A 13,565-nucleotide genomic window follows, 5' to 3' on the forward strand; every position below is an offset into this window, starting at 1 on the left:
ATATGTATAAGAAAAGAGAATAAAACCTGTGTTATAATGTCAGAAGCTAATGATTCCTAAGCCATTCATGACCTAGTTTGAGAATTCGAAGGTTAATTCTATAACACGAAATAGACCTATAAATAGATAGGAATACAAAATGTTTTATTTATGATTGCCATTCCAAAGGCAGAGAGATTAAATGCAAATCTGACACTGATATCCAGATGCAAATCTGATTAGTGCTCCCTATGGTAGCTCTTTCTAATCTGTCCAATTAGATTTTTTTATTGAAAAAAAAAATGTACCCTCAAGTTAGTATCCTCCTTATTAAATTCTAAGTGGAAATAAACAGACTTGTTGTAGAATTAGCTCTTACTTTGTTGTCCAATAAAACATTATTTTCTTCTGCTAACTGGAAGAAATAGTTTTAGATTACAATTATAGATGAAGAGTGTGTGTATGTATGTGTGTGTGTGTGTGTGTGTGTATGGAGAATATTTTTTTCTGATATTTTTTTACTCTAAAGCTTCTACCCTGCAGAAAGACCATTAAAGGCAGCTTACTCTGGGGGAAGCGAGGTGGATTGTCATTGACATCTGTCAGCGTGATGTTGACGGTGGTAGTCCCCGATAAGCCTCCCATCTGGCCGCCCATGTCCTTGGCCTGGATAACCACTTGATATTGCTCTCTGTTTTCTCTGTTCATGTTTGGCAAAGCAGTCCTGATGATACCTTGAAGAAAATATAAAAGCATTTGTTATCTTCACTGAAATCTCAATTATCTGTTGATTAAGCTCACAAAGTATATGTCCAAACTAGAGACTTTTAAAAGACAAGATATGTTTTTTGCTATTAATGTTTATTGTCTAAAAATTGTAAAAATGATCCAATGCAGATATTTTACAATTTGGGCCGTTTTCCTAATTCTTAAAGAATACCATGGGTACTGGATAATGACCTAAACCCATGTGACGCAAACCCATACGTAAAAATGGACATCTTTTCTTTTTTAAAAAATTTTGTTTTATTGCCTAAAGTATTACAAAGAGTATTACATATGTCTCCTTCCCCCCCCCCCCTTGACATTCCCCTGGCCTCCCCTACACCCCAGTGTCTTGTGACCATTGGTAATGCTTATATGCATGCATACAAGTCCTTGGGTTGAACTTTTATCCCCCACCCCGACCCCCACCCCAACTCTACCTGGCCTTTATCTTCCTCAATCATTCAACTTGGAGTCTGTAAATCTCTACATGTGGCGTCACCACTCTGCTGGGAGTCTTATTTTCACACCTTTTTTCTACTTGTAAAGATCGTAAAGAATATTAAATTAACAAACCAATTCATGGTTCCTGACCTGTTTCAGGCTCCACAGAGAAATATGGCTGCCCTTGGAGAATGCTGTAAATGACTCTGGCGCTGTTTCCATAGGAAGGGTCATCTGCATCGGTAGCTGTGACTTGCACCACAGAAGTACCTGAAGTATCCAAATTCAGCTTAGTTCTGCACAGTACCAGAAGGAGGAGCAAAAGCACTGGTTTTCATGGAAGACTTGAATGATTTTTGGCTTTAATCATGACCTCTTAAAAAAACATGTATTGATAATTTAGATGAAAATCATACCGAGAGTTAACTCTGAGTTCAAATACATATTTATGTAGCCAACAAGTTTATTTTTATGCATACAAATAGATACTGATAGAGTGTATCAGATTTTTAAAAAATGCAGTCACTTTACAAATGCTCAGGTTTGATACTTAAATTAATTTTCTCATAATAGATTTGTTTGATGTAAAGGGCATATCTAATCACAAAGGAGTAAGTATGCTCCTTTCCCCCTCTCCACTAATTAACTATAAAAATAATTAACATCTGCTCTAGAATACAATTTTATGAATAGATTAAAATTTAAATTTAGAAGCAATCCAAGATGATCCCAAGTTCCACAAATTATGAAAAGCTATCTCATAAAGTTCAAGGTATTTAAAAGGGCTTTATAATAAGGCAATGGGCACAAGTCCTTGGGATTTAGTGAAGTAAATATTAAATAGTAATCCCAGAACAATGCTTTTGAGAAATGAAGAGTTCAAAGTTTGCTATAACAACTTTTACAATTTTTTTTCCAATTGTGTTATCAGTTTATATAACTTGTCCTACACTTGAGAAATGAATCTATTTTACTAAATCCAAACATATATCTCTAAAACTGTTTTCATATGTTGAATTTTTTATAATCCTCTATTCATAAAAAATGAATGTGGTCTATGTAAAATAATTGGATGATCTCATTAACACCATCATTTACATTGTCAAGATAATCCAGACAAACTCAAGGCAAATGAATAGACTATATATGCAGAGACTCTTTTTATACCTATGTTCTAAATGTACTTATATTTGGTGTCAAAATATTACACAGCTATTATCCAAATTCATGTGAGAAAAATTTATATTTTCATAGTTTTCTAAGTTAAATGGTATTTTCTTGGATTTTTGAGGAAAGTGTCCCCTTATTTTTATTGTAAGATTTACAAATACAAAAACTCCTGTCCTAAGTGAGGATATTATGTATGATTTTTGTAGGAGTAAATGGTGATTTCAATTAAGTGGTCATAATATTTTGAGAATTTCTTGATTTTTTAATACTTTTTGAAAAACACCATAAATGTTTTAAATAAACTTACCTACGACAGACATTTCAGGAACACTAGCTGTATAAATTTCCTCCGGGAATGTTGGCTCATTGTCATTGATATCATGGATTTTGATCACAAACTCAGACTCCGGTTCTACTGGCCTCAGAGTTCTTCTGTTAATAGCTTGTGCACGTAGAGTATAAAAGGCCTTTTCTTCTCGATCAATTCTTCTTGTGGCATGAATGTCACCTGTTTTTTCGTCAATAATAAAAAGAGTACCAGCTCCATCTCCAGATAAAATATATTTGAGTGATCCATCTCCTTTATCTTGGTCTGAATGAAGCTAGGAAGAATAAAAAAAGAGTATACTGTCTAAAGGCACGTAATGTTGAAAGAATTCAAAGAGTTTCTTATATCCCATCATGGAATAATGGGGTCAGTTATTTTAGTTTTTTAAATGAGAGTTGAGCCCAGCTAGTGTGGCTCCTTCGTTGAGCGTCAACCTAAGAACCAAGAGGTCACTGGTTGTTTCCTGGTCAGGGCACATGCCCTGGGTTAGAGTGAATATAACAGTGGGTGAATCTGGCCTTAAGGTGGCAGACCTGGAAAAGAGACCCTCCTTGGACCAAGAAGCAAGTGCAGGGATGTTTGAGTAGGGAAAATGGGTCCCAAGAATCTCAAGTACAGTCTAAAAAGGACATACAGGTTCCAGTTGAAAATATCCATTTGCTCCCATGGAATTCTTACCCCGAGGGGAGGGGTTCGCCATGGAAGGAACAGAGCATGGCTTTTTAAAACACGAGAATTATAAATATCTCTTTAATTGTACCATCCAATCAATAAACATTTTCTATGCTAAGATCACAGTTTGATTATTTGCAATAAACGAGTATGCTTTTAAAATTTATTTTTATTTTTTATCAGATAAAAACTATAAAGCATTTGTAATAATTTAGATATTGTGAAAGTGTTTTTTAATATTCATATAAAATGTAGTAATAATTCAGTATAGGCACACTGACATGTAGCTTAGAGAATTAAAAATTGGAGACTATATTTTTCAATTATGCAAAAAAATTATTGATTCAAATTTACCTAAATAGGTTTGATTTTTGCTCTTTAGATGACATATCAACACATTTTGATCTAATTACATGTGAAAATATAAACTGATTATTTTCTCTTTAAAATAGAATTTTGTTTCTTTATTTGAAAGTTTCATTAATGGGAGCTTGTAAATGAACGTAACTGTGAAAACATTTTATATGAATATCAAAACTGTTTACCTTAAATAAATATTTTGAGACACAAATATGCCTAATATATTGTATTACTAGTATTGTTGGGTCTACAAAAGCAGTCTTCTTTTTGCCTAATAGTTTGCAGTAATTAGCACTTAGCCATCATATTTGGATCAGACTCCATTTTTTTTATTTCTGGAAAATTAGTCATTATTACAGGCCTAATGGATAAAGTAAACCCCAAATTGATATATACTTTGGAGGAAAAGACGTCAGGTGACAATTTTTATGGCATATTTTACTATTCATAAACAACAAAGCAAGGTTGAGAAAACTCAAGAAACAAACACCTGCTTTTAAATAAAAAGCTCTTAGAAGTAACTAATGACTGCATTGTCCAGAGAAACACTCTCAAAAAGTCAAAAGATTGATGCTTTTTAGTAACTGAAATTGCACGTAGTTGCTGGGCAACTTTCCAATTGTATGGATGTGAAACACTGGGTAATTTTCCAAATGGCAGGCATAAGCATTGCATATTTCTTACTCTGTCTGAGAATCAACATAATTCAAGAAAAGATTATTGATATTATCAATGATTTGATCAGATAAATTTGTGGTTTGTAGTAGACAGTTATAATGTTTACTGTCTAATCTTTCAACATTTTTAATCTTTCAACATTTTTAATTGAGAAATGTTTATTTACTCTCAGAAGAATCAGGTACTTCTAAATGTAAAGCAGCAATTCCATATTAGTTCTATGGAAGATTCAAACACTGTATGTAATGGAAATTCACTGAACAACCCATAAACTAGCCCACAGAAATGAGGGAGTGTTTCCTTAAGTATATAACACATAAGTTACTTGATAAAGCATGAGAAGAGGTTTAAACTTGGAAATTTTCTTGGATTTTACACCTCCTAGGGAAATACCGGATGAATATAGAACATAGATTTGGAGTAGAGAGGGTATAAGGCAAGATGGGAATCATTAATACCAGTTCTATTTTATTCAGTTAGTCATGAAAAAAAGTTGCTAGTATTGGTGAGATTTTAATTTTAATAATGCTCCATTTTGGACTATGAATCACAGCAGGATTTTTGCTTTCACTTATATACTACAGAGAGTGGAAATTAAATTTCACATCCTGGGAGTTCCTTTTGGATTAGAAAATTGAACATGGTATTAGGGAATCAAAAAGATGAGGATTGGAAGTTGGACTGTGGTTTTGAGAAATAAGAGGATTTCAACCTCCTCATAATTAAGAGAAATAAATTAAACCTGTGAATTTATACCTTTTGGCCTAAAGATCTAGGCTTACAGTAAAATTTTCTTGAACCATTAGAGCGTACATAAAAGTGAATTTTCTTTTTTGTAAATATATTTTTATTGATTTCAGAAGGAAGGGAGGAGGAGAGATAGAAACATCAATGATGAGAGAGAATCATTGATTGGCTGCCTCATGCACATCCCACACTGGGGATCTAGCCCGCAAACAAGGGCATATGGCCTAACCAGGTGTCTAACCATGACCTTCTAGTACATAGGTTACTGCTCAACCACTGAACCACGCCAGCCGGCTAAAAAGTAAATTTTCTTAAAAAGGGAAACAGCTGATCACTAACACTAGATTAAAGGGCCAAAGTAACCATATTTGGGGGCTTGCCATTAGCATATGTTTATCAGAATCTTCGTTAAATAAACATATTTGAGAACTGGACAGTAAAGAAGCAACAGATACTATTATAATGCCAAGAGTTGCATTTCTAGACCTGAGATTTGGGGAGTTGCTCCCTCCTGTAGGTGAACAGTGGGAGACAAGAACTAACAGTAACATTGATGTTGATATTGATGATTTCCTAACAGTTAAAGGAAAAGAGCAATGCAGAAAGTTCTTTAATCACAGTCCCCTGCCTAAGCCCCCCTCTTCTTTTTAACTTGTTTTTTATTACTTTAATTACTTCTTCCCTGGTATTGTCTCTCTCCCTCATGTGTGTTTATTTTACATTACAACTCATTTACTAAGTCCATGGTTGGCAAACTGCGGCTCATGAGCCACATGCGGCTCTTTGGCCCCTTGAGTGTGGCTCTTCCTAAGCCTTAGGAGTACCCTAATTAAGTTAATAACAATGTATCTACCTATATAGTTTAAGTTTAAAAAATTTGGCTCTCAAAAGAAATTTCAATCATTGTACTGTTGATATTTGGCTCTGTTGACTAATGAGTGTGCCGACCACTGTACTAAGTAATATCAGATGAATGTTAATACTAAAAACTGTAGCTTTCTTGTTGCTCTTCACTTTTATATTTGAACTAGAGGCCTGGTGCACGAGATTCGTGTACTGGGCGGTGGGGTCCCTCAGCCTGGCCTGCACCCTCTTGCAGTCCAGGAACCCTTGGGGATGTCCACCTGCCGACTTAAGCCCACAGTCATACATCCCTCTTGCAGTCCAGGGCTCTTGCAGTCTGGGACCCCTCGCTCCTTACCGCCCACCTGCAGCAGAGGCGGGAGAGGCTTCTGCCACTGCCATTGCACTCGCCAGCTATGAGCCTGGCTTTTGGCTGAGCGGTGCTCCCCCTGTGGAAGCACATTGACCACCAGGGGGCATCTCTTCCATTGAGCGTCTTCTCCCCGGTGGTCAGTGTGCATCATAGCAACCGGTCATTCCGCCATTCAGTTTATTTGCATACTAGCCTTTTATTATATAAGATGTTAGTTATCAATACTTGAATTTATTAAACATTTAACTGAATAAAATCAGTTGTTTCTATTACTGAGAGGTAGGATTATGAATTATGTGTCAAATACCTTACAGCATCTACTTTGAAATAACTTTTATATTGATTTGACCTTGTGCTATTTTATTATGTGAGACATTAAGTTTTCTTTAAATGGAGAAAAAATGTCAGATTATTGAGGCTTTAGTTCCTCAGTAACACCTGTTCTTCAGTGTGAAACATTTGTGCCGCAAATCTTTAAGAAGAATTTTATGTTAATGCTGACCTTTTCTTTCCTTGAGGAAAACCTATTAAAAATTCACAACCTGCTATGTTCCTTGTAAATTCACAAGCAGATAAAGGACATGGCAAGATACATGACAATTAATGAAAATAGAACAACTGGTGCTGGGCTGCACATTTAAAAGTCATTTTCCTGATTTAACTTTTTTATTTAGATGTGGTTAATTATAACTCACTGCTTATACTGAGCAGTTTCATAATTAAAGCTGAACAATCCATTGAATTTAAAGTCATATTTTAAGTGCAGATCATTTAATGAAATCTGATCATTTAAAATGTGGCATGTTTCTGATAATTTTACATTTCGTGCATAACATTCATCTTAAGATAATTTGTCTACAATTTTATAAGGTAAAAGTGGTCTTGTGGCAATATATAGTTTAAGGCTGTCTTTATTTTATTTTTTATTAGAGGTCCGTTGCACAAAATTCATGCAAGGGTATGGTCCCTAGGCCTGGCCCACGATCAGAGCCGATCAGGTTCCCCACCTCCCCACCTCCCCGCCTCCCCGCCTCCTCCTTCCCTAGCTCCCTCAGCACCCCGCTGCCACTGCTGGTCACCCGTCATGTTCTGCGCCAACCCCTGGCAGTCAGCACACATCATAGGAAGTGAGCGAACTCCCATTCTCCCAGTCGAACTCCCAAAGGGGACACTTTGTATATTAGCCTTTTATATATATAGATTTTTAGACTAAAAGAAGAAACCGAGATCAAACTGATTTTCTATCTCACAGAATTAAGTAAGATTACATTTCAGGATAGGTACTATGTTGATGGAAACTTTACCACTTAATATCAGTTCACTTTTATTTTTCAGTTCCTCACATTAAATGAGAAATTACAATGATATACTTAGGAAGTACAGGAAAAATATGTAATTTGTTACCAAAAGGATAATCTATAAAAAATGTGATATTTTCACTCTTCATTTAAAGAAAAATGAAGAGCAAGTCTTAAAAAGTGAATAAATATCTATCAATTCCGTCTGTAAAAGTTTGAGTACTAGTTCAGAAAAACATATTGTGCGAGATTCTTTCTCACTCAGAAATATTGATGCCTTTTGGATATTGGTAATTGCTGGTATTTGGTTATATTTCAAAAATGGATGGACCTGGAGATTACTATGCTGAGTGATAAGCCAGTCAGAGAAAAACAAATATCATATGATCTGCCTTATATGTGAAAGCTAATGAACAAAATAAACTGACAAACAAAATAGAAACCGGCATTGATACATGGAACAGATGACAGCTGTCAGAGGGGAGGGGATAGCAGAGGACTGGATAAAAGAAGCTGACATGATTGGTCAAAGAACATATATGCAAAGCCCTTTGGCACAGACAACAGTGCGATGGTGGCCAGAGGGATGAGGGGCATGATGCTGGGTGGAGGTGGGCAAAGAATAGGAAAATGGGGACATCTGTAATAGTGTCAACAATAATAACAAAATGAGAAAAACTGGGAAAATTTTGAAAAATTAGAATTATATTAGTAAGATTACATTGCTATTAAATGGTTGGGCTAGCTCTTTGAAGGATAAATTTTGATGAATGCATCACAATGACTGTAACATCCATTCTCCAATTTAACAACTTCTATTTTTGTGTGTGTTCATTAACTTTAAAAAATCTAGAAATTGTTAAATAGATTTGCTATTGCACAGTTATAATTTTATGCCTGCTGTTCTTCCAAATAACCAATAAATTCTATATTTGTTTTTTAAAAAAATCCAGATTGTGGCAAATATGCTATGCTATTCTGGTAGCATGCTCATTAGCATTTTGCTCTTTCTGCTCTAGTGAGTAAGATAATATCAGATGTAAAAGAAGGAATGCAATGAAATAACTTTAAATTTACAACCAATAAGACATTTTAGAGAAGATGGCCCAGTATCAGGAAGCAGCTGAAAACATGTTAAGGCACGTAAACACAGTCTGGTCAGAAATAAATAAGTGGTTACTCATTTTGTTGAGCCTGGAGGGAAAAGGGAAAAAAGGTGGGAACTCTTGAAATGGAGTATATGAAAGTTACAGAGAAGACTGAACATTATTTTAATACTAGAGGCCCGGTGCATAAAATTCATGCATGGGTAGGGTCCCTACACCTGGTGCACGATCATCACCAATCTGTGACCCACCAATGGGAGGGGTGATTGGGGGGCCCCCACTGTCATCCGCCTTGGCTGGCCTGGGGCCTGTGGCGGGGGCAGCTCCTGTGTTGAGCGTCTGCCCCCTGGTGGTCAGTGCACATCATAGTGACCCATCATTGCACCACTGGTTCCACAGTTCGGTCAATGTGCATATTAGCCTTTTATTATATAGGATTGATAATACAGAAAAATATAAATGAAGTATTATGAATCCAAATGAAACCATTACTTTCCATCAAAAATAGAAATGGAATGGATTGTAGAAATATTTATGGTCATTTAAAAATAACCCATATATATAATTTATTATTTTTATTTTTAACTGTATTTTTATTTTTGACACTATTATAGATGTCTCCATTTCCCCTCCTTTGCCCACCTCCACCCAGTCCCTGTCCTCCTTCCCTCTGGCCATCAACAAATATATAATTTAGATTGATAAATACTTTCCTGAACACTTTCTTTCTGGGGCCGGAGAAAAGCACAGAGGTGAAACAATGGATGGACAATGATGTCTATATGGCTTGGTGTCTGGCATAAAAAGTAAGTGATTTATTTTCCACATTTGAGAGGGTTCTCTAAAGATCTCCTCCAAGAGAAAAAAAGAACCTTCGTGAGGTCTGTGTTCAATAACTGGAGATTCCTCTTCCCATCTGGTCTCCCAAGAGTGCAACCAGTTGAAAATTGGCCTTGTTTCATGGGCCACCCTGACTGGTGAGTCTAATCTGGGCTGGTCCTAAAGTACTGGGGGCTCTCCTTAAAGAAATGAGGGATTACTCAGGACCCTACAACAGGTCAGATTTCTTTTCTTTGTCTATAAAATTCAAGACATCTCCTGCTAAACTACTGCTGACTTATACCTTAAAGTGTCTTAAGAAGGGTACATTTCTTTGGTAGCACTGTAAAGATATTGAGATTACATTGAAGACATTTATTTAAGTTTTGCATAGACATATATTTTACAGGACATCATCTGCCTCAAGACCTTAACTGTCATGTATAGTATACAGTAAAAACATTCTTTCTAATAATCAATTTATCTTTTTTAGAGAGAGTTATTGGAAAATATTTTAGATAAGGTTTATATTCTCCTAGCATTTTCCTTCTTACAGTTTTGAAAATCACTGAATTAAAAAAAAAAAAATCTTGAGGTGTGCAAATGACATTGAATATTGTTTACCTATTTTCCCTCACAACTTCAAGGAGTCTTCTTAACCATTTTGGATTTAAAATATAGGAATATATCTATCAATACATGTTTAAAAATGTAAGTAAATGCAAAATACTTAAAACCATGAGATTTATTTTGATTAATAAGATAAAAGAAATTAGAGAAAAAATAACAAATGATCACCCCTTTCCTCTGGGCTACAGTGGCAGCTGAGAATATTTCCTCCTTCCTTTTGCCTATAAAGGTGCAGTGATAAATAATGTAAGAGGGGAGAAGGCTAGGGATAGGATTTATTGAAGGAGCTTACTTAAATAAGTATTTCTTGAACTAGATTGAACTAAGATAAACTAAATTGAAGATAAACTAAATTGTGCTATTTTAGGAGGTAGAGGTTTTAAAGACTTTGGCTAGAGACAAAATCTCTTGGGTTTCTAAGGCTTGTAAATGTGCTTTTATCTTGAAATCTAGAGAGTAACAAGTACCTAATTGGATGTCCAAAAGAGAAGGACCAGGCAGCTGCATGTTCTTTCTAGGGGTTATGGTCAAGGAGGAGAAAAATTAAAACAAGTTTGGAACTTTACATTTATTGTTATTTTTAAGGCACTGAATGAAATGATAATCTAAAAAGGGATAGGAACCCCTACCCTAGGAAAAAATTTGCACGTTTGTGTGTCTGTGTGTAAAATACAATGTTTATGTGATATCAGGGGGCTCAATTATCCTCTAAAATATAGCCATAGACCACTAAATTTAAAAAAGAATGCTTAGTCTAGTTCGACTTTCTATGTTTTACAGTCTGGTCAGAAATAAATAACTAGATAAATCAAGTAAATGTCCTAGTCAAGAGAGGAGATTGTTGAGGTTGTTGCCTTAGATGGTTGGGCTTGGTGTATAGAATGTCAGCCTGAGGACAGCAGGGTCCCCTGTTCAATTCTGGTTAAGGGCACATGCTCAGGTTGTGGGCTCAATCCCCAGTAGGGGGTGTGCAGGAGGCAGCCAATCAACGATTCTCTCTCATCATTGATGTTTCTCTCTCTCTCTCTCTCTCTCTCTCTCTCTCTCTCTCTCTCTCTCTTTCTCTTTCTTTTCTGAAATCAATAAAAATGTATTAACAAAAAAGGAGATTGTTCTTTTGGCTGAGACACTCATATCTTCATCAAATTATAAAACCTATTCCACAAACTTACCAGAAAATATCATGCCTCTATAACTTGTATCCTTCCACATTAAGTTGATGTACCCACCCTATAAATTCTTACTCTTCTATCAAGTTCCTATTTATGCCTTATATCCTACATGAAGCCCATTTTCAAGCTCTTTTGAAAGGCTAACTTGACCTCACTTCCCTTCCTAATTTGTATTTAAAAACAGAATTCTAACTTGTGTGTTTGTATGCATATGCATAAATGCACCTAATTTTATAACACCTAGACAAATTTTAAACTATTATTTTTATGTCTTTATGGAGCTACAAATATATTTATTTTGCGGATAATAAATATTCTATTCGTTTGGACTCTGAACATTTCACTGTATACACACACAGAATTATTTATTTGTAGGAGGGATGGACATAAAAAAGTCAAATGCCACAGACATGAGAACTAACGAGTTCATTTTGTGCTACTGATTTGAAAAGGCTGAACATTCTGGATGGAGTAAAATTGAATTAGAAGCCCATAATAAAAAAGTGGGGATTGATCACCCTATATTATAAGTATAAATGTACATAAAATCATTCTTCATATTGAAAAAGACTGTGCTGCAAGTTAGATAGGAATTTCAGTTAACTTTAAGATTGAATCAGTGAAATATGACATCTACATGAATTACTGGGATACAAATTTAATTTTTTTTTAGTAATAGCTAGGGATAGAAATGTGAATCTAAATTTGTCTCTGAAACTATATGATAAGTCATTATAGACATCTGCATTTTATCATAGTTAATAATAAACAGGACAACATTCCCACTGACAACATATGGAACAGCCAAATAGATTACCAAACAAACAAACAAACAAACAAACAAAAAAACCACACATATTGTCAAGACCAATCAGTATGCAAACCAGGAGAATGGAATGGACTAAAACCTGAGAGGAGAGAATTGTATAGAGGAGAACTGTGGATTGCCAGCTGTTTTTTTCCTCAGGGGAATTTGCCTTTCTGGGCCTGGACTTGGAGCTAATGATCTGTGATTGTCCCAAGAAGAAGATGGTTGTGGCATAAGAAGAAATGGAGGTGGTTGGAGGTAGGCAAAGGGCGGGCGGGGGGGGGGTGGGGGGGGTGGGGGGGGGAGAGCTCACCTGCAATTTTGCCAATAGGTTTTCTATTAGAAGTGTATTAGGCCTTCTGGATTTATCCTTCACTGTTTCATTCATATCACCCCCTTTTAACATTGGCTTTGACTATTTATCATGTGAAATAAAATACATGTTTCAAGTGATTCTTTTTATAAAAATGTCCTACATTTTTCCACTTCCTTAGAAATTTTAATTTAATTATTCTAAAGTTCTTTACTCTCTGTGACTTATTTCTTGGTACCCCAGAGAGGGATGCTCTATTTATTAAATGAGGTTCTTCTTTTTTAGTGCTGTGGGATTTTCTAAAGTGTTAGTGACATTTTTCAATTCTTTTACATTTGCGTAAAAGGTTCATTAGAGGCTTACATGACTTTTCTCCTTCCTTACAAGCCTGACCAATAAGTGAGCATGAGGACTGCATGCTTTTCAAAGAGGATTGTCAAAGAGACCCAAAGTAGTGCGTTATGGCAGCTGCTAGGTGGGCTTGCCCCATTTCATAGATTTGGCCACTAAAGACACAATAAACACAAATATGAAGCAGAGAAGACGTCCACAGCTTCAGGTTTGTATCAGTTTCCCTTGCTCCCAAGTCCCAAGGGGAGTGATGCAGCCTCACAGATCAACTGTGCATGTGAGTTGGTGTCACAGCTGAGAGACACTGAGCTCAGGAAACCACATGGGAATTCCTAGCTTTACCTTTATTCTCTGGAATCTAAGGAAACCTGCATGGGGATTCTGCCATCCTGGAATGCCCCTGGGTAGCCGGCTAGTTTCTATTTGTACTATCCTGGAATGTAAATTAATCTAAGCAAATTGGGTGTGTTAATACCTAGAAGTGAAAAAAAAAATGTGAGAAATTTATGAAAAGTTGTCATCCAGCAAGAATAGACTATTGGAATCGAGAACTTCAAAATAAGTTGTACACACGTGGGAAATGGGAAGGTAATGTGGTCCCATGTCCACTATAATGCACAGATACTGGTATTACTAATACTCAATTTGAGAGCCATAATCTTTTCCAGGAAGATATGTGATTGAATGTTTTGCTTGTGCTATTAATAGA

The 13,565-nt window shown here is 35.8% G+C and overlaps 1 protein-coding gene across 1 annotated transcript in view; it reads right to left on the reverse strand.

Moving 5' to 3' along the window:
* The window catches only part of CDH10 (cadherin 10), a 135,569-nt gene that overhangs the window by 39,738 nt on the left and 82,266 nt on the right, over positions 1 to 13,565 (reverse strand). Inside the window, exons 3-5 of the mRNA XM_081089973.1 lie at positions 2,666 to 2,960; positions 1,339 to 1,458; positions 546 to 713 (exon numbers count right to left, since the gene is read on the reverse strand). Of these exons, the coding sequence (XP_080946099.1) occupies positions 546 to 713; positions 1,339 to 1,458; positions 2,666 to 2,960 (583 nt within the window). The remainder of the gene's footprint in view (positions 1 to 545; positions 714 to 1,338; positions 1,459 to 2,665; positions 2,961 to 13,565) is intronic.

Source organism: Myotis nattereri (genome assembly GCF_964212035.1).
Source record: "Myotis nattereri genome assembly, chromosome: 4".
Taxonomy (NCBI): domain Eukaryota; kingdom Metazoa; phylum Chordata; class Mammalia; order Chiroptera; family Vespertilionidae; genus Myotis; species Myotis nattereri.